At 30.6% G+C, this 20,195-nt stretch overlaps 2 protein-coding genes and 1 long non-coding RNA gene across 3 annotated transcripts; all 3 read right to left on the bottom strand.

The window, feature by feature from the left end:
• Positions 1–2,463: 2,463 nt before the first annotated feature.
• LOC146887417 (uncharacterized) lies at positions 2,464–3,619 on the bottom strand. The gene is made up of 3 exons (XR_014993336.1): positions 3,428–3,619; positions 3,265–3,320; positions 2,464–2,917 (listed from the first exon to the last, which is right to left on the bottom strand). It is a non-coding gene; the product is annotated as an uncharacterized LOC146887417 (long non-coding RNA).
• Positions 3,620–7,817: 4,198 nt separating this feature from the next.
• On the bottom strand, positions 7,818–10,722 carry LOC114179228 (beta-amylase 3, chloroplastic-like). The gene is made up of 4 exons (XM_028065491.2): positions 10,062–10,722; positions 9,248–9,458; positions 9,016–9,129; positions 7,818–8,890 (listed from the first exon to the last, which is right to left on the bottom strand). Exons 1-4 carry the CDS (start codon positions 10,580–10,582, stop codon positions 8,087–8,089), a joined length of 1,650 nt encoding a protein of 549 aa, XP_027921292.2. The 5' UTR covers positions 10,583–10,722; the 3' UTR covers positions 7,818–8,086.
• A 3,918-nt stretch (positions 10,723–14,640) lies between these two features.
• Positions 14,641–19,070, bottom strand: LOC114175170 (importin subunit beta-1-like). Its single transcript, XM_028059939.2, has 3 exons — positions 18,879–19,070; positions 15,472–17,885; positions 14,641–15,362 (listed from the first exon to the last, which is right to left on the bottom strand). The coding sequence occupies exons 2-3, from the start codon at positions 17,883–17,885 to the stop codon at positions 15,164–15,166; spliced, it is 2,613 nt and encodes an 870-aa protein (XP_027915740.1). The 5' UTR covers positions 18,879–19,070; the 3' UTR covers positions 14,641–15,163.
• Positions 19,071–20,195: the final 1,125 nt, after the last annotated feature.

The following is a 20,195-nucleotide window of genomic DNA, read 5'->3' as shown; positions in this document are numbered from 1 at the left end:
ACTATATATATAGGTTAGTATTATATATTATGTTAATTATATTTTTAGTTCTTACATTTTGATTTTAAATTAGAGTTTGTTTATGTTTTAAACGATAAAAAAAATTGATCTTCAAACTTTTGAAGTAAATAAATACATTTATTTTAATTAAATGATGTTTAAATTTTGTTTTTCATGTGTCCAATAATCTTTTAGTAGCGTTTGAATTGTTTATGTTTAAATGTAATTTGAAATATTTTTTAATACATGAAAACTTAAAATGAATTTTAATTTTACATATAAATTTTAAAACTATAAACATATTTAATTGATATATTTATTACTTCACAATTTTTAGATTTTTAAAGATAAAATCCTCTATTGGATAAGCTGGATGTTCCTATCACGGATTAAATATATTTTTTCTCTTAACATTCATCGAAAACATTTATTGAAATTAGTCATTTGTTGTAAACTTTGGCTCACTTCTTTAAACATATTTAACTCATTTAACACTTCACGATCTTTAAATTTTTAAATACATAAGAATTACTTCACTATCTTTAGATTTTTAAATACATAAGAGTCTATTAAATAAGTTGTGATTAATTAAACATGTTTTTGATTTTTTAATTTTCAGTAAAAATTAGATATTATCTAAAGTCAACTGAGCTAAAGTAATGATAAGTTATTAGCTTGATTTTAGTTTCTATCATGGATGCTGTCACAGGTGAATCTACCTCTACCTGCTAAATAAAGGTAAAGTATAGGGTCGTTAATTTTGTGCACATTATTTGTGGTTGTTAGAGATTGGATTTTGTGTACCATCTCAAATATTAAGAGTTTATAATTTTTCAATTAAAAAATGTGGCATCTACCCTTGACTTTATTTATGGTTACCACCATTTGTTAGTTAGTGAGTTTGATCCCTGCACACAGTAATCAACAGTAGATTAAAAGCCAAAAAAAACATCAATAATTATCGCTCAACTAATAATATCTTGCAGATGAACTCTATAGGTTGAACTGTCAAATGTCAATTAATTAATTAATTATTATATCATACTGTAAGTATACAAGTAGGTGTGTTGTTATTGCAAAACATTTAATTAGTAAAACTAAATCTCAATTAATTAGTGTCAGACCTGGAAAATCACACACTAATCAAATTAACAAGTATTTACAATAACTCTACGCAAAAGTCAAACATTCTTATTTCAATGATTTAATTTTTATGTTTGAATTTTTACACCAAATTCCGGATATATACTTCATTTTTATGAAATCAAATTATGTTTAATTTAGCTTTTCAATAACTTGTTTATCCTTTTTTTTTTCTTTGTTTAATAACATCTGAGCTTTTTCTAAGAAAAATACCAAAACATACCCATGAATCAGAATCGAATTTATATAAAATATCAGAACATTATTTTAAATATAAAATCTCAAGTTAATAAATTTATAATCTTCTTATTTATATATCATGAAGTATATTAATTAATAATGAAAACATAAAATTTGAGATGTAGAGAACTTTGAGGGTCACATCATTGAAACCACTGCACTAGCTATGAAGTTGACTTCCTATCTTTGCTCCAATTCTATACTCATCATCATTGCATTTTTCAAGTACAAGATAAATTACTACTTAAATCTATTCGATACTATATAAATTTTTTAATACACTTAACCTAAGCTAAATTAATCTTATAAACATATAAAATTATCATTTGCATATAATTTTTTATATATTTTGTTTCTCTTTTATCTCTCTTTCACTATATGTTAAACAACATTTGTTGAATTTTCAATTCAATGTTATATTTCTATTGTCTTTAGAATTAGCTATTAGTTTCTCATTCACTCTACGTACTTCAGTATCTCTTATATATCATGTTATTGGATCTAAAAGAGGAGACAAAAATTATAATATTAATTTTAAATTTAATTATATTTTTAATCTTTGAATTATGGAATCTCTCAAATTAAAAAAAAAAAAACTAGTTCCGAAATATTTAATCAATTTGAAGAACAGAAATGAGTTTTAAAGGAATTATATATTTCAAGATTTAGGGTTTATAAAGTATACGTTGTGGAGTTTAAAACTTTGTTTTGTTCCTCAAATATATTGTTCGAGATTAAAATCATAACTTTTTTCCAATTTCGAGAGAATAATTTCTTTTTAAATTTTTGGAATATGAACATAAATAATTATTCTAAATTTTATAGATTAAAAACCTAATTAAATCTTAATGGTATCCGTCCTGTAATATTTAATATAAGAGTTAATTTATAAATGAGTGTATCCAAAGTAGTATTAAGTAAATAATATATTTAACCAATTTTAACACACGTCATTACCACTTACCAGTTAGAATCTCACCACAAAAACACAGATTATGTCTGCTAATAGTAATGTATATGAAGCTGTGAAACCAAACAAGCCATTCATCAACAATCATCAAAGATCAATTAAACAAGAAATGAAGAAAAAGCATAAATTTTTCTTGATACAAATTTTAACAGTTTCTGGTATTTAAATATATTTCAGCATTTCCTTTTAACATTACAGAAACATAAAACTCTTATAGAAGAAGGAAATCTTCTGCTGTCAACTTTTATAAATACCTATATATATATATATATATATATATATATATATATATATATATATATATATATATATATATATATATATATTGTATGTATTGCTACATATATATTTTCTTGTGCTTTTCAGAAACCAGAAATGTGAACTGGCTTGAATTATTCATTCCATGCAAATATATATAATATGGTATTAAAAATGCAGCATAAGAGGTTAACTTCAAGCGTGAGGCTTGGTTTTTCCTTGATCATTCCGTGGATTAGCACCATATTCTTTGTAGTCATCAGTGTCAAGCTTCAAAACCCTTCTTCCCTTCATCTCAAAAGAAACCTTCAACAATAAAAAGGTATTTAATTAATAATTTGAGTAATGTTAATTAGGCTCACATTTCCAAATACAATGATTTCATTTTAGTTTAACTTAACTCTACAAAATCAACTTATAAAACGATATTTACATCTATTTATATACGGTAAATCTGTCTTATTTTCGGTATTAGTCTTTTTTTTTTATCTCTCTAATCGGTGTTCATTGTGTATGCACTGATTAAAAGATGGTTAAACTTGTGATTATTGATTGATTAAGCAATAGTAAAGCACAATTACGTACTTTGTAAGGAATAAATGAATTGTTAATCTGATATTTAAAAATTTGTTTGCATGTGATGAATACTTTACCTTGTTGGTTGGTGATTTTACCACATCCACTCTCATCCTCAAGCTGTTTACTCTAGCTGCAAGAAATTCACAGAAAATGAATACTTGGTTGAATAATTAATTAGTTGTGATTTATTCTGACAGCATATATAATATAATATATGTTTGTGCAGAAGATGCTTACCTGGAGACAGTTCAACAAAGAGCAAAAGGAAGATGACAACAGAGAATCTGAGCTTAGGATCCATAAAGTTGTAGGAAGAGTTTGAACTTTGAAGATGACAGAAAATGAGAGAATACGGATCTTTTTTTATATGAGAAAGTGAATGAGAATTGATGAATGAACCCTTTTTTCTTTTGAAGGGAGAGAGAGGGAGGTTAGAATGGGAAAATTGGCCTTGTAAGTTGAAACTAAAGTAAAAAAAAAAAAAGTAATCTCAGGATACATGTGGATTGTGGACTTTCATGTGGGTAAAGTCAACTTTATTCACTGTCTCTTAACTTTATAGTTTTATGGAACTTAATTAACTTGTTTTCATCAAATTGGTTTTAAACAATTACTATGTGTATTTAATTTCATTTTAACTATTTTTTGAGATCATGTAAAGTGAACCTAAAGGAAGTAAAAATATCTCTATACATGTCTTTTGATGATTTTCTGCATCAATGATGAGGTTACTATCAGGTAATTTTAGAAGGGGTTTCATCATGGAGATACAACACATCTGAGTACATTTATACAAGAAATTGATATTACTCTCAACTTAAAATATTAAGACGATGATGGGCCTTCATCTTTATATAGTATTCAACTTTCTTATTTTTACTCAATGAAAAACTTTGACTTACACTTAGATTTTTAACCGCTACTATGTGAAACTTTCGCACATTTTCCAATTTGATATAAAAATAACGATATACATAAATTGTAAATGCAAGTCCAAACATTAGTTAGAAATTCAACATTACTTTTTATATACATGCTTGTTGGTTATTGATTTTTTTTAGGATAATAATATTTTGACTCACTCTTTTTTATTGATTCTTAACCCACCATTCCAATCACCCTCAAATTATCACATCACACTACTAAAAAAAATAAAAAAAAAATAATTAAAAGATAATTGAAATGGTAAGTTAAAAATGGACCAAAAATATTTTTTTGAATAGGAAAAATATTCATTCTACATGCCAAAAGTAACTCACAAATTAGCACTTTACATGTGTGTTGCACTAGCTACCTCTGCTTGGCTTTTCTCGGCTCATATTGACCCTTCTATTGTGTACTCAATCAGTATAGATTAATAAACAATCTTGTCCAATCTAAATCTTTGTTATTGATAAGAAGTAATCTCATTCAACATTGTCAACCTTTTGCTTATACATTATCATGATGTGTAATTTTCATGCTGGTTTTTCTTTTCCAGCTGTGTCATTGTAAGAATATTATTTACTTTAATTTTTTTAAGATTAAATAGAAAAAAACAGAGAATAGGTACAACATATTGTTTCTGGGCAACAAAAGAATATTTCATCAGAACAGAAAATTGTAGTTCAATCTCAGCCTATATTGTTCGGATATGGATACGGATACAGACACGGATATAGAGATACGGCTAAATTGAAAAAACATAGGACACGGAACACGATATGTATATACATGTTAAGTTTGAAACTGTCAATTAACACAAAAATGAATTCAATCTATCTATCTAATATCTAATATGCAAAAAGTAGTGATAGAATCAGATTTATTCCTTATTTTAATAATAAAAATCATGCCAAAAATAAAAAATATCTTTCAAATTGAACATATTGTATCCTACAAATATCGTATAAGTATCGGGTATCCGATACATATGAAACACGTCATTTATAAGGCATGTCGGAGCATCATCTCAGCATGTACAAACAATGGAAACCATCAATTTTACAAACTAATCATGCTACATGAGAAAAATAAAACGAATGATAAATTTTAACATGCTTATTAATTTGTAGAGAATATTTCTGCTAAAGTCAATATGACGAATGATTTGAAGGTCGAAATGAGGTGGCACGCACTAAATAGTACCCACAGACACTATACCACAACGGCTAATATTGGAATTGGAGATATCAATATATCTAAATAGACACGTCCCAGAAAAAAAAAAAAAAAAAAGTTGACTAAGTGTGTGACAATTCCCTCTGTGGCTGAAACCTATCAGAAATAATATAGTGTTTTTTTTTTTCTTTCATGCAGAGGTATGCAATGTCATAAGAAGATGAGGGTGTTTTGGTTTCAAAGGGAACATGATTACCGAGTTGAACTAGGGTTGCTGAAAATCCAAATCAATATTGATGGATCAACAATATCCATGGGATTTTCAGAATACATGCAACAACCACTGTGTTACGGATCGTTGAAATTTTCTTTTCTTTTATATTTGTGGTTTTCCTGTTGACTAAGATTCTTTTTCAAGAATCATTACTTTATAAAAAAAAAATATCTAATTACTCATGTCATCTCAATTTTGATTAAAAACTTGGTAATAAGTTTTTATTTTTGTTTTAATTAATTCTTAACTTTTGAGATATTGATTTAATTAGATTCTTTTCATCAGTATATCAAAAATGTTAAAAACATGTTATATCTCGGTTTGTGTTGTTTTTATTTATATTATATATATATATATATAATTAAGTCCGCAATCTTTTTAAAACTCAAGAATGTTGTCGTTGTTCTTATCATATTTATTATTTATGTAAAAGTTGGATTCTATTCAAATACCTATTTTTTTTATTAGAACTTATTTCAATCTTTTAGCGTAAGGAATAAGTGCTTAGAGAGGCAACCTATGGTGAAAAAAAAGAAAAAAAGTTATTTTGCAACAGCTGTTTGAGTAGGCAGTACTGTACTCATGCTCAAAGGCACACAATGACAGTCATTCAGCCATAATAACTTCACAGTCATAGAGACATGACCTAAAATAATAAAAACTTAATCTCATATGTTAAATGTTTTACAATGATTATTTTATTGCAATCATTTTAAAAAATAAGTATTATTTATTAATGTTTTGTCAACTGAACAAGCTTATAAGTATACGAAATTAACAAATTAAATTTGTAAATACACCAATAAACATTATTTCGCAATATTGTTATGTGTACACCCGGTTTAGGGAATTTGAACTTTCTCTGTACACTGGTTCAAATGTGGGATCCCTGGGTGCATTTGGTATTTATCCTTCTTATCATTGATTATGATGTAACATAAATGCTGACTTAAAAACCAATATATAAATTAATATATAGAAAAAATAATTATACAGATACCACCACTTGAGAAAATGTTGACAAGAAATAATTAATATAATTGAGACTCATATAACACCGCAAAATACAAAAGAATAAACTCTACGGATTTAGTTCACAAATGAGAGACTAAAAATATTGTCAAAGAGAATCTCATAATTAGCTTCGTGAATATAAAATTTTTATTCTATAATTATTTGATGTTATAAAATTTAAAATTTGCAGATGATCTTTAATTTTCCAAAATAAAGTAATTTTGATACTTTATTAGTATATTATTTAATTGTTAATAAAAACATTTATATATTTATTAAAATAATACTTAATAAAAATTATTGTTAACTTTCATTATTAAATATCTTGCGCCGTTGAGTACTCATCATTATAATCACTTCAAATACATTTAACATCTATTAACATTTAGATTACATACTAACCATGGACTAAATTGAAGTAAAAAATCAAGTGAAAGAATAATATAGCTTGATCTTATAAAAAAATATTTTTATGCTGTGATAATTTGATCGAATGCATATAATATGATAGCATATACTAATATAAGACATGACTACAAAATTCAGCACTGATAAGATCCTGTTATTTAACAATTTCATGATCTGGGTTAGTTAATGTTACAGTAGCTCCAAGCCTGGTGGGAGTGTAGTTTTAGTTTACATAATTTATTCTAAACTAACTACCCATACTCCACGTAGTTCAAAACTTTTTGACAAATTTGTCACACTATGCAATTTATTTTCTTGAAAATTAAAAAACAATGGATGATACATAATACTTGCTTCACAGTATGATTTTAAACGTATATAAAAAGTACAAAAATATAAGCCGGAAATTGGACAAGTTGTTAACTTAACACCTAAAAGTGAAAGGTATTCATGGAAATGGACAAACCCTTAATTCATGACAAGGGAAACCCCAAGAAGTGTCATTGGTCCTCAAGGTTCAACCCCCCAGCACCAAATCCAAAATTGCCTATGTTGTGCATCTAAACACTAAACATCAACAAAAAATGTTACATTATGTTTTTCTACATATTTTGCCACCCATCGTGCACGCACTGACATTTTCCATAGAAAATAAGTTCCAGAGATCAATGACTATTTACCATCACCATTGTAACAAGAGTGGTGGTCAATGTGCACAAGTTAGAGAAAGGAGATCAGCAGTCAATTGATATTAAGATGCATATCACAGCTATATAAAACCAGCATACCAGGAGTTCATGTCAACAGAACATTAGAAAGAAGGGCTCAAAATTTCAGCAGTAACTAGTTTTAAATTATATCTCTGTCCACTCCAAATACAGTTAAGTATATAACATGCCACCCATCTAAAAAAACTGGAAGGCAAATATAATGTGTTTACCTTAGGGGAAGTAACTTCTTGCCGGAAAGCAATAAAAGAATCATTTGAAGAATCAGCAGTTACTACACATTTCACAACATTAGACCAGAGGTCATCAGATTTTCTTGCAACGAATGCAGTGATATTAAATAGGCCTAAAGAACAAAGGTCAAGACTGGTTTCAAGAGTACTGATATAGGTGGTACAACAATCTCGCCTCTGGCATCACTGGTGCGGTCTTAAACCGTGTGTCACCAACAGAATATAATCTGGCTCGAAAAATATTTCCATTAGACATTTGTCTTACAAAACGAGTAAACCGATCCCAATTTCGGGATTCAAACAATCTTTTATCCATTCTTACAAAGTTGAACGAGAAAGGCCGCTTCTCTATCCCATTCGAGTAAAATTTTGACATCTTCAGCACCTGGGTAAATGCACCATCATCCAAATTAGTTGAAAAATTTTGACCTTCAAGTGCTAGGTCACAGAGTCTAGCAGCCAACAAAAGCTGTCTAAGAAAACCTTCAGGGCTACCATCTGGATTGATCTTCTGCATTACTGCATCTTGCATTTCAAAACAGGAGCAGCACATTGAGAATCCATACTTACTAAACATGCGAGCAATGGATAAGTATCCATCCCGGTTAAAAGTATTATAATAGCCAGCAGTTAACTCTGATGGATGGGATTGTGTGACATAGTGCCAGTGAATGACAGCCAATTTTGCTGATATATGGACCTCTGTACCCCTAAATATAGTTTCAGCTTCCCTACAAATCCTTTCCCCATGCAGCAGCAACATACCTGAGTACCATTCAAGGAAAAATTTACCATATGGTGTGTCCCAAGAACCACCATCATTTTTGAAAAAATCAGTATGCTCAAGATTTTGCATCAAACTTCCAGCACCAAATGGGCCACCATTTCCCCATTCACGCATTCCAATATTTCTTGCAGAGGCATTCAGAGAAGCAAGCATATACTGGCAAGTGGCAAGCAAGACAGAAGGAAAGTCAAGCACAATACTAACCCCACTTAAGTTTCTCATAATACAGAGCAACAATAACACAACAAACACTAGTGCCTAAATCTGAATCTTCTACCTACCTTATCATAGCATTGAAATTCTCCAAGTTCTTGAGACCATGCCAAATTCGGCTCTTGTGGAGAGAAGGAAGGATATCTTAGTTCACCACCAGGACCCATGCCAATCTGTACACCCTGCAACACGAACAGAATGACATAAATAATTACAACAAATCTAACAATAATAATAATAATATCTGGAATTTGAACCCTTGTGGGATTGTAACAAACCAAATTCATCATAGAACCTTACTGTAATTATAACACCAAGCAAAGACCTGAAAGTGTCCCTAAAATTCCTCATAAAATCAGCATACACTTGAATAGGAGAACGCCCACACAGCACAGGAAGAATATCACATCCAAGGGAAATATATTCGATATTTCTTCTTCCAAACCGGTCACAATATGCTAACTCGACATCTTTCTTTATCTCATCAAGCACCCATAGAGGAAGCGGTATCCTACACAAGGGGGACAAACTTCCAGAGTATGAGGCTCATGACTAGGAAACAATTCCTACCTACAAAAATAGTAATAATAATTCAAAATAAACCAAATCAACTCTACTTCGATCAACACAAAACCCAGGGCAAATGTCAATACAGTATTGAATAAAAAAATTACACAACCAGAATTATTATTTCCACATACTATTAAATCACATAATAAGAAAAAGAAATTACTCCTACAATTTGTACTTGGACATTGACTCAACTCCAAAAGCTAAGGTAAGGGTTGTTTCCTGTTTATATACACTATTCTAGTCATATCACTAGTCAAAGATAAAGTTCCCACACTCCCTCACAGGACTAAACATAACGAAGGTTGTAGCACTAGATAACCATAGGTAGTCCTATATGTACAACAACAATATCAGGATAGGTCTTGACATCATCTAAGAATGTGTGAAAACAACAACATCCATATGTTCAGATATCATCTAAGTATTTGAGTGTAAAACTAGTTCGGTAACAAGAGCTAGCTTGTAAATTATAGATTATCCTCAGGTTTATACACTGTTTTGGTCATTTTATGGCTAACGTGGGGATCCAATTTCCACATACCAATTGGGATCATCAGGTCCCGCGCCATGCTGATGAAACGCGAGAACCGCTCGAACTTTGAGGCCGCACTTGCATGCCATCGCAACAAGTTCCTCGTACCCTCTCCAGTCGTAAACCCTAGGTTTGTTCTTCTCAACCAAGCCCCACCAAATCTCGACCACGACACCTTCGACGCCGGCCGAGGCGAGCGCCTTGAGCGAGAACATCATCGCCTTGGGCCTCAAGACTCGGCCGCCCTCCCGGCTGACGGAATTCACCGGCAGCGTAACGAACACCGGCGAGCCACTTCGGCGGCGTTGCGGCGAGAAGTCGTGGTGCAGCTCGTATGAGACTTCGCCGCCGTTGTCCGGCGAGAGGAACCCCCCGGCGCCAGGGGACTTGGAGGAGTTGAAGCAGGAGGAGACGGCGAGGCCGCGGCGGAAGGTGACGCGGCAGGGGAAGCGAGTGAGGCGAGTGAAATCGGAGCGAGTGGAGACGAAGGAAGGTGAGAAACTGGCAGTGGATTGAGAGAGGATGGCCATTGATTGGGAATTGAAGGGTTAGGGTTTGGGAGAGAGTGAGAATGTGTTGTTGTGAGTGCGAGTCACATAGAGAAGAGAGGGAACACAGTGATGAGGTGAGGAATGCATACTACACTCAACTCTTCAACAACCAGGATGTGGAGGAGAGATTATATGTCATTTTTCACTTTCTCATTTTCAAAATTCCCTTTTTCTTCCTTCTTCAACCTCTTCAAAAATAGTAATAATTTTATTAGATAAATAATAATATTTTGATGACTAAATTTTTACAATTTTTATTATTATTATAATTTGAGATAAGATCTTTTAAACAATTTTAAAGTATAAAAAATTAAAAAATGAAAAATCAATTAAAATATATCATCTCGAATGAAAAAGAAACTTGTCTAAATTTTACAGGTTAAAATATCATTTTTCTCTATTAAATAACTTAGGTTTTAATTTTTTTTACATAAATAAAAGCGCCTTTGACATCTTTTAATTTGTTAAATTTTTATTAATAAATTAGATTTATTACTGTGACATTTAGAACAGAGTGGATTTTTAATAAATAATTTATTTAATTTTTCTATTTTTTTTATTAAATATGGAGGTTAAATCTGGAGGGAAGGTTAATGGGTTTTAATAGGATCATTTCCAACTTTTAAATGTGTGCATTAATTTATTAGAGTCCTCTTCCATTATTTTAACTATACTAGAATTAAAAATAGTGTTTAGTATTCTATAAGAACAAATTTAAAATATTCTGTGTACTAATAGTTGAATAAGTAGTAGCCAATTTTCCTCACTTCCATTTTTTCTGTGTTCTGTCACCCAGTACGCAACCAAACATCTTCAACATCTTCGAAACCTTTAATTAATCTACTGTTAAGAATCAAGTTCCACTTGTATAGAAACTTAACTATTACATATCATAATATCATTGAAGTTTTATTTTAGAAAATAAAAAGACCTTGGTGTATTAAACCAGATCGAAAAACAATATATTCATTCCTTTACCCTTACATATTTCTAAAATATCTGATGCACCATATAAAATCACTGAAATATACAACTAAAATATAGAGATTAAGGGTGTGTTCACTTGGGGGAATGAATTTGGGAGAGAGTGTGAAGATGAATTTGTATAGATTTGGGTAGATGAATTTGTGTGTTTTTTTGAGTGGATTTAGAGGGTAAAGTGAGTAGATTTGGAGATAAATTTTATGGAAGTTAGTGAAAGATTTGATTGATATGATGGATAAAATAAATTGTAAAAATAAATAGATTTAAAAAATTACCAAAATACCCTTAATGAAAAAAGAGAATAATTTTGTAATTTAATGTTATAAAAATAGTTATAAATAATTAATACGAATTAAAAGAAATATTAAAATTATATAAATTTTAAAATAAAATAAAATTTTTATGAATATAAAAAAAATATACAAATATATATATATATATATATATATATATATATATATATATATATATATATATATATATATATATATATATATACACGAAACTCTGTTTTTCATCATCACGGATTTAAATTTCTTTTTTTATCACGAATCATGAATTTGAATCAGTTTTATTATTATACAAAGAGGGATATAAAGGTAAAATGATGAATAATGCACGCAAATCTTCACAGTTTGAAGCGGATGGAACTTTGGTATTATCTCGCAAATTCATCGCTGCAATCAATCGCAAATCATCTCTATCGAACACAAAATAAATTTTATATCCATCTCTCCAAATCAGCTTATTTATTGAATCTCTTCAAACGAACACACCCTAAAAATATATTAAAAAATATTAGGGACAGTTAAGTTTTTTAATTCAGATAAGTTTCTAATTCTTATAATTACAACTAATTTTTTATTTTATTTTACGCTATTTTAAATAAATTAGTCTTCAACTTTTTTAAATTATGTAACATAAAGTATTCTTCTAACTCAATGACAATTGTTTTGTCATCAGAAAGATTGAATTGTATTTTAAAGTTTGATTGTTAGTTTATTAATCTAGTATTATAGTAATCAAAAGTAAGTTTATCTAATAATTATAAAATATAAAAACATGTTTTTTTAAATTAATAAAGTGAAATTACATTATATAATATCAGTATTTCTTTTTTGCTCTATTAAACAGTACATTCCGTCTCGTAAAACCAATACAATAAAAGTATCCTTAAAATGATTAGGAAATTTTTTAGTATAATTCAGTTAGCACAAGTCATATCATATGCAAGTAATAAGTAGTAATTTTGAATCAAGACTCAATCATTAATTTTATTTTAGAAAACAGTGTAGTACAAAATAATACACCACTAATTTTCTTTCTTGAGATAAGGGTTTGCGTCAGAGAAAAGGACACCCTAAAGCTTAATCATAGCAAGCTACGTGTGCAGAGACACCTAAGTTTTTTTCTTTCCTACAAAATTTTGGTTAAAAAAGATAATTAAATATTTCGGTGACTACATGAATCGATTATTAAGAAATAAAATTATATACGGTTAATAAATATAAAGTAATATAAAGTAATAGGTATATTTAAAAAAAAAAAAACTTTTTTCTAATGTAACTATTACTTCATATTTATTAACTATACAAAATTTTGATTAACAAAAATAATTAGGTATTTCAATGATAACATGAATCAATTATTAAGAAATGAAAAAATATAAAGTAATAGTTATATTCCTAGCTCCTAAATAAGAAATTTTCGTTGCGAATATAACTATTACTTTATATTTATTAACCGTATAAAATTTTGGTTAAGAGAAATAATTATGTATTTTAGTGACAACATGAATCGATTATTAAGAAATAAAATTTTGTACGGTTAAATATAAAGTAATATTATATTCACCAATAAAATTTGTTTGTGAATATAATATTATTTTATATAAAGTAATATTATATTCACAAATAAAATTTGTTTGTGAATATAATATTATTTTATATTTATCAACCGGTTAAAAGAAATAATTAGATGTTTCAGTGACAACATTAATTCATTACTAAAAAATGAAATCGTGTATAGTTAATAAATATAAAATAATAATTATATTTTCAAACTAAAATCTTAATATAACTATTACTTCATATTTATTACCTGTACTAAATTTTGATTAAGAAAAATAATTGTGTTTTAGTGACAATATGAATAGATTTTGATTAAGAAAAATAATTAAGTGTTTTAGTGACAACATAAATAGATTACTAGAAAATGAAGTTGTATACAGTTAATAAATATAAAGTAATAATTATATTCACAAATAATTATTTGTGAATATAAGTATTACTTTATATTTATTAACTATACTTAGTCACTGAAACACGTAATTATTTTTCTTAACCAAAACACAAAATAAAATTTTCAATGCTACTTTTAGTATTTCCATAGAAAATTAAAACAATTATGACCAATGATTAAAATGTCAATTAGATGTTGCCTGTACAATTGTAAAATTGAGACAAAACTAAGCAACAACCAATAATTTATAAAATGTTAGAATTTAATGTCTTGCCAAACAATTGTTCCTATTTTTTATCAAATAAAACCATCACAGATCAGAGCTTAGATAAAATTTTAATTTCATTGCAATGAAAATACAAATTTGTTTATACCGTCGGCTAAACAAATATCACCTAAATACAATTAAAACAAGTATTATATGGACAATTAATTTATCATATTGAAAAACTATACACGCTCATTTCACAACATCCTAAGACACGAAAACATGACAGTTGTGTCTTGAGGGACTAAATTACAATACCAAATCAGAACTAACTTCAAATTGATCGATGGTGTTTGAACCATAGAACCACATTTTAATCATATAATGATCATTCAAACAACCACATCAAAGTGAATGTCCGCCACTGACAACAAGGACATATGCTCCTACCCCGTAAAATTTGGAAATAACTCACTGACATAAAAAACCATGCATATATGTAAGCAGTGAACCTATGACCACAACAGGCCCGTGTAGTAGATGCGATGCAGCGACATTAATCATATAAATGTAAAATACTCAAGAATCAAAACTTTGATGCGGGTGACAAAAAATTATTTGAATAATTTCAAGGAACCGCTAAGATATGTTGCATTATCTATCCCAAACACATGGACGGACTAAAATGATTGTTTCAACTCTACAGCCAATAAAAGTAAAAGGAAAAGATAAAAAAGTAAAGGACATAATATCTAAGCCACCATAGACTCCAAAACATTCAATAACTCATGCAACTCCAATATTGGTATTGGCAGACATCTATCTCTTTTCTTGCTCTCATTTCAACCTGTTTCTTCTCCTGTACGTAAAAACCACATCTTCTCTGCCAAGGTAGCAGAAAGATTGGTCATCACCCACCGACTTCCTCCATAGCAATGCAGAACAATAAATTTAAGAAAATAAAAATGAAAACGCAGACTCCATGTTGCTGACATGTAATGCAGACAGCCATAGGACCGAACACCTGTGCCCAAAAATGGTGATGACCCGACTCATGTATGCAGTTGAGACCCCCACGCAACAAATGCAGATGTATGCAAGACGAACTAGAAGCCTTAGCAATATCCTCAAAATGAAATTGCTCGACTAATTGCCAACTTGGCCCATTCAGCAGATTCCTTAATCAAATGATCATCAGATGATAAACACTCTTTGAGGAAGTCTTTGCTAGACACAGACTGCTGAATCAAGTGGCCAGCATTACTACCCAAAGTATCAGCTAAATCTCCAAGCACACCAATTGCTGTCTTCGTCACAACATCATCCCTGAGAAGACAAGAAGCACCAATAAGTACATAAATTACAAACAATACATAAAATTGAAGAAGCAAAATTCACAATGGGACAGGAACAGAATATACAAAAATTTACTCACATGTCCTTCTCCATGTACAAACTATCCAAGAATTGCAGCACATGAGGAGCATAAGGCATCAAAAGCTGGGTTTTTGGTGAACCTTTAAACCCTTGGAAGATCCCCGAGTATGCTTCTAGGATTCCATTTCTCAAAGAATTTGTGTATTCTGTCATATCGTCATCAGCACCCGCTGTGTGAGCAGAGAGCTCAGCAGCACTTTGAAGCATAGGCATTGCATATAACAGGTACTTCTCAAAGTTTTCTCCAATTGCCAGGGCAATATCTCCAAAACATGAAAAGATAGGAGGCTTAACAGACCTATGCAACTGATTGCTGGACAAATCCTTAAGAAGTTGGGTCATTATCCCATCACAATAAGGCAGTATTTTCTCCTCCAAGGCTCTGCACACATCACCAACCACACCCACAGTGATAGCACAAACCTGGTAGTCTTCAAAATTTTGGAGACCCATCTCCAAATACTTGTAAAATTCTGTCATGTATTTTGCAAAATCAGCTCCAGTTGCATAGGCCAAAGCTCCAATGGCAAGCATGGCCTCCTCATGAGCTGTTGCACTTCGTGATGCAAAAACTCTCAAAAACAAACCCATTATTTGGTCAGCATACTGCATGAAATGATATTTCGTTGGTTCAGAAGATCCCAACTTCTGTATGATAACCTGCAAGCAACCACATAGAAGTCCTTGTAACTCATTCTGCCTCTCGTCGGATGACACCTTCTGATTCTCAAGAGTCTGATGGAGCTCCAACATGATGACAGGAACAAGCTGTACTACCATCGGAGCTGTTTCATCATTAGAACACCTCACCACTTCATTTAAGGCTTCATAGGCTGCTGTTCTAAGGCGAGATTCTCCAGCATCCTCTCTGTGAGTTACATTGAGGAGAGCTTGAACAATTTCTTGAAAGAAAGGGGTCAACGGAGAGGATGAAGATCCGGCATCCTCATAGCCTTGGGCAAGAAAGTAAAGAGCACCACAAGCCTTCTCAGCAACATTTGGAACATCTTTCATACTCTGAACCAGCACAGTAATGATCTGTTGGCAGTTAGCCGGAGTGATGATAGGAGTATCCAGTGCCGATCCATGCAAAAATTCAAACATTCGTCCAAGAGTCCATGCAGTTGTGTCTTTTACATGGTTATTTGGATCTTTCATCAATGCAGAGAGCATGAAATTCAAAGCCATATTCACCAGCGGCACAAGTTTATCAGGGGATGGACCTTCTAAAATAGAGCCAAAGGCATAAGTTGCAGCTTCCCTTTGCCTCCAATCTGGTTTGGTTATATTCTCTTCAATAAACGGCATGACCAAAGCTACTATATCATCGCCCACTGTCCGTGCAACCAATCCCAGACATGTACCTCCAGCCATAGCAATGTTCCACGCTCCCTCATCCTGATCTTGGTCTTCTTCTTGCTTCAAAAGTGTCTCCAGTAACATGGGGACCAAAAATGAAAGTGCCTGTTTAATAAAATAAAAGCAGGGAACATCTGAATCCCCACTAAAATCACCTCCATATTCTTCTAGTATGTCAATTTCTTCATCACATATTGAACTCCAGAACTCAATTGCCTGGAGTGCAACTGGCTCTTCATCTTCCTTCACAGCCTTGGCAGTGATATTGAAGATTTCTTGGATGTAATGAGCCAACTTCTCATAGTATGTTGAAGAAATGGCTACCAAGCACTCAAATGCTGCACGTCTAATCTTCAATTCAGGTGATTGGGTGGCCTCACAAACAATTCTCATGATGTAATCCCGCTCCATGTCATTAGAAAAATTTGCCTGTGCAAAACCCAAAGCATTATACAATGCTTTTATGGCAGCAAGCCTGACATCATTGTTTTCTTCGGTGGAATTCATTCCCTGAACAACTGCAGTGAGTATCTTATTTACATGTTCCTGGTCTACTACATCTGGGGAAACTTCTTCACAAATGTACCCAAGGGTCTCAAGGGTTGCCTGCCTTGTAGGTGCAGGAAGCTGGTGAACATTAGACAAAAGGGATCCTATCAATTCTGGCCACTGTTTATGAGGCAGCTCGATGCCAGCAACCTTAGCAATAACTTGTGAAGCAGTTGATCGTGCATCAAGAGAAGGAGAAGAAAGTGTCCTCAACAAGAATGCCTTAATCTGGGCTTTCAAAGTTGGGTCCAACGCCAACCATCTTTGCACAAATTCTATTTTCCGGTGTTGCTCTTTAGCGTCCAGAGCATTCTTGAGAATTAAACCTGCAAGCTTCCGACTCTCTGCAGGTTTCTCATCATTTGCCAATTCACCAGCAAGAGAAAACAAGAAACTTGGAAGGTTTTGTTCCTGAAACTGTTTCAAGTTTTCCTCTGCTTGTTTCCTTAATGCACCATCCACAGCTTGTGCATTTAAAAGGATCTGAGTAACCTCCATGGCCATCTAAAGATCAAACATGTAAAAAAGAATTAAATACATGAAAAGAATGCCCAACCAAACTCTCAGTAATAAAAAATATAACTTAACAAGATAACAAAATACATAATGAATGAAGAAAAATAGCCAACTTATGTTTAGAATTCATTATTCATTGCAAAGGGTGTAGCACAAAGAAGAAATGGAAAAGAATAATAAAAAAGAATACAGTGTCAATACAAAAGATAAATCAACCATGTGAAAATATATATATATATATATATATATATGTATATATATTTAATGGTACAGTATTGTCATAAAAAAAAAAGCAATACAAGGTGCAGCAACGTTCAAGGTTTGTTTCAGAGAGATAAATAAACATTAAAAAAATCACAACTATATAATGAATAGACTTTGTCTATAATCATGTGACCATAATGCAGACAAAATTTTACTCCTAAAATATAATCTTATAATTTCATAATCCCAGTCCAAAATTATAAAAGCATATCCTCCGCTGATAAGAAATTGACCTAACTTTCCCACAAACCCTATGTCACACCACATATAATGAAAGTAACAATAAGAAACAAGTGAAAGGCAACAAACCTAATCCTCACTACTTGAAAAAATGGAGAAAAAAACATTAGTAGTTCAGAAAACACACATTGACACATTAAAATAACATTTGCAAAAATCCCAACAGATTGAAAATGCAAGCAAAAATAATAATCTCACATTCATTTTCCACATTTCCATAACAGTGAAACTAAACAGTGTATCAAGAATCCCGATTTAAATAAAAACCAGTTCAAATAAAACCCTGACAGAATACAATACTGACAAAGAAATCAAAGAACTGGTTCTGATAGAAACAAAACAAAGGAAAACCTAAATATGCCTAATAAAGTGAAAGCCCAAATAAACTATTACACTGGATCAACACTGATGTAAAAAAACAGAAAGTTTCAATTGGGAATAAGCAAGTAAGAGAAAATGGAGGAAGGGACAACTCACCGCAACGAGTTGGCGAGTTGAATCGGCGATGGAGAGTGAGATGAATGAGTTGGGGCAAGTTGAAAGGAGAGAGTGAGGGAAGGAGCGCGGCGACTCTGAAACCCTAGCAGAGTGTGGGAAAAAGCAGAGACGCCAATGTTTTAAGTTTTTTGGGTGTTCAATACTTGCTTTTTTATATTCGCTGTACGACACACTTTGAGAGATGTGAGACAATATCAGCCGCTGATTCAAACAGGGTTGATCTGGACTCTACGATCCCTTCATCAACGTCTCTATTTTGAACTGCCTCCATGATCTGGATTTTCATCTGGGTCACGCGACTCTTCCCGCGCGTGTTTAATGTCTCCAGGTTTGAATCAATGGCATGTGATGAAATGGGTCGATCCTCTATTACGCGCTTTGACATGGTGTCGGAATATGAGAATATAATAACATCTATCATGATATCTTATTTGATCAAATTAAATATACATTATTATAATTTTTATATTTAAATTATTTAATTTTATAATTTATATAAATTTAAGTAATTTTGTAAAAAGAAAATGGGTTGAATTTTATTAACAGACCACTATCTTATATAAATTTGAATACAAGTATGTAAGAAAAATAATATATATATATATGATAATTTTTTATTATTTTTACACTAAATTTTATTTTTTAAATACATTTTTTTTGTTATATTCTTTATTTTTATTTGTTATTATTTTTTTATTAAACCTATTAATTTATAACATGTGATCTAACATAATTTATATATTGCAATGGAAAACAAACAATCATAAGTTAAAAACAAAATAATTGTACTTTCTTATATTTAAATTATTAAAGAAAGTTGTTTTAGTTTCAAAATATATATATATATATATATATATATATATATTTAAATATATATATATATATATATATATATATATATATTTAAATATATATATTGTTTAGGTGTTTGAATATAAGTATGTAAGAAATAAATTAAAAGATTATAATTAAATTTAATTTGTGTTAAATCTTTAATTTACTTAATCATTTATCTAAAGCTTAAGTTAGTTCTAGTTCCAAAGGTGATGTTTGTAACCTACACTTAGACTTTGTTTTTTATTTCTAAAAAATATATATATTTAAAAGGTGGTCAATTATTTCTCATATTTTCAAATTCAAAATCAAAGTTTTATTTATTTATTTTGGTGATTTGAAGTAATAAGCTAGTAAAGAAAAAAATTTGAAAATATTTAAAAAATAATAATTTTCTTTGTTTCAATTTATTCCACACCTTCCTCTATCAATATCATGCTATTCAAATATTATATATTTTTA

The sequence above is a fragment of the Vigna unguiculata genome, chromosome 3, assembly GCF_037176805.1.
Source record: "Vigna unguiculata cultivar grain cowpea cultivar isolate G323 ecotype 2 chromosome 3, ASM3717680v1, whole genome shotgun sequence".
NCBI classification, from domain to species: Eukaryota; Viridiplantae; Streptophyta; class Magnoliopsida; order Fabales; family Fabaceae; genus Vigna; species Vigna unguiculata.
The sequence above is the reverse complement of the archived record's forward strand: the minus strand, read 5'-3'. Positions and strand labels throughout refer to the sequence as shown.

Coding starts and splice junctions, on each gene's coding strand:
- LOC114175170 (XM_028059939.2), bottom strand. CDS start 17,885: ATGGCCATGGAGGTTACTCAGATCCTTTTAAATGCACAAGCTGTGGAT. Junction 15,363..15,471: donor TTGTACATGGAGAAGGACAT/GTGAGTAAATTT, acceptor TTGTCTTCTCAG/GGATGATGTTGTGACGAAGA.
- LOC114179228 (XM_028065491.2), bottom strand. CDS start 10,582: ATGGCCATCCTCTCTCAATCCACTGCCAGTTTCTCACCTTCCTTCGTC. Junction 9,459..10,061: donor GGACCTGATGATCCCAATTG/GTATGTGGAAAT, acceptor CCCCTTGTGTAG/GATACCGCTTCCTCTATGGG. Junction 9,130..9,247: donor TGCTTGGTGTTATAATTACA/GTAAGGTTCTAT, acceptor TTCGTGTTGCAG/GGTGTACAGATTGGCATGGG.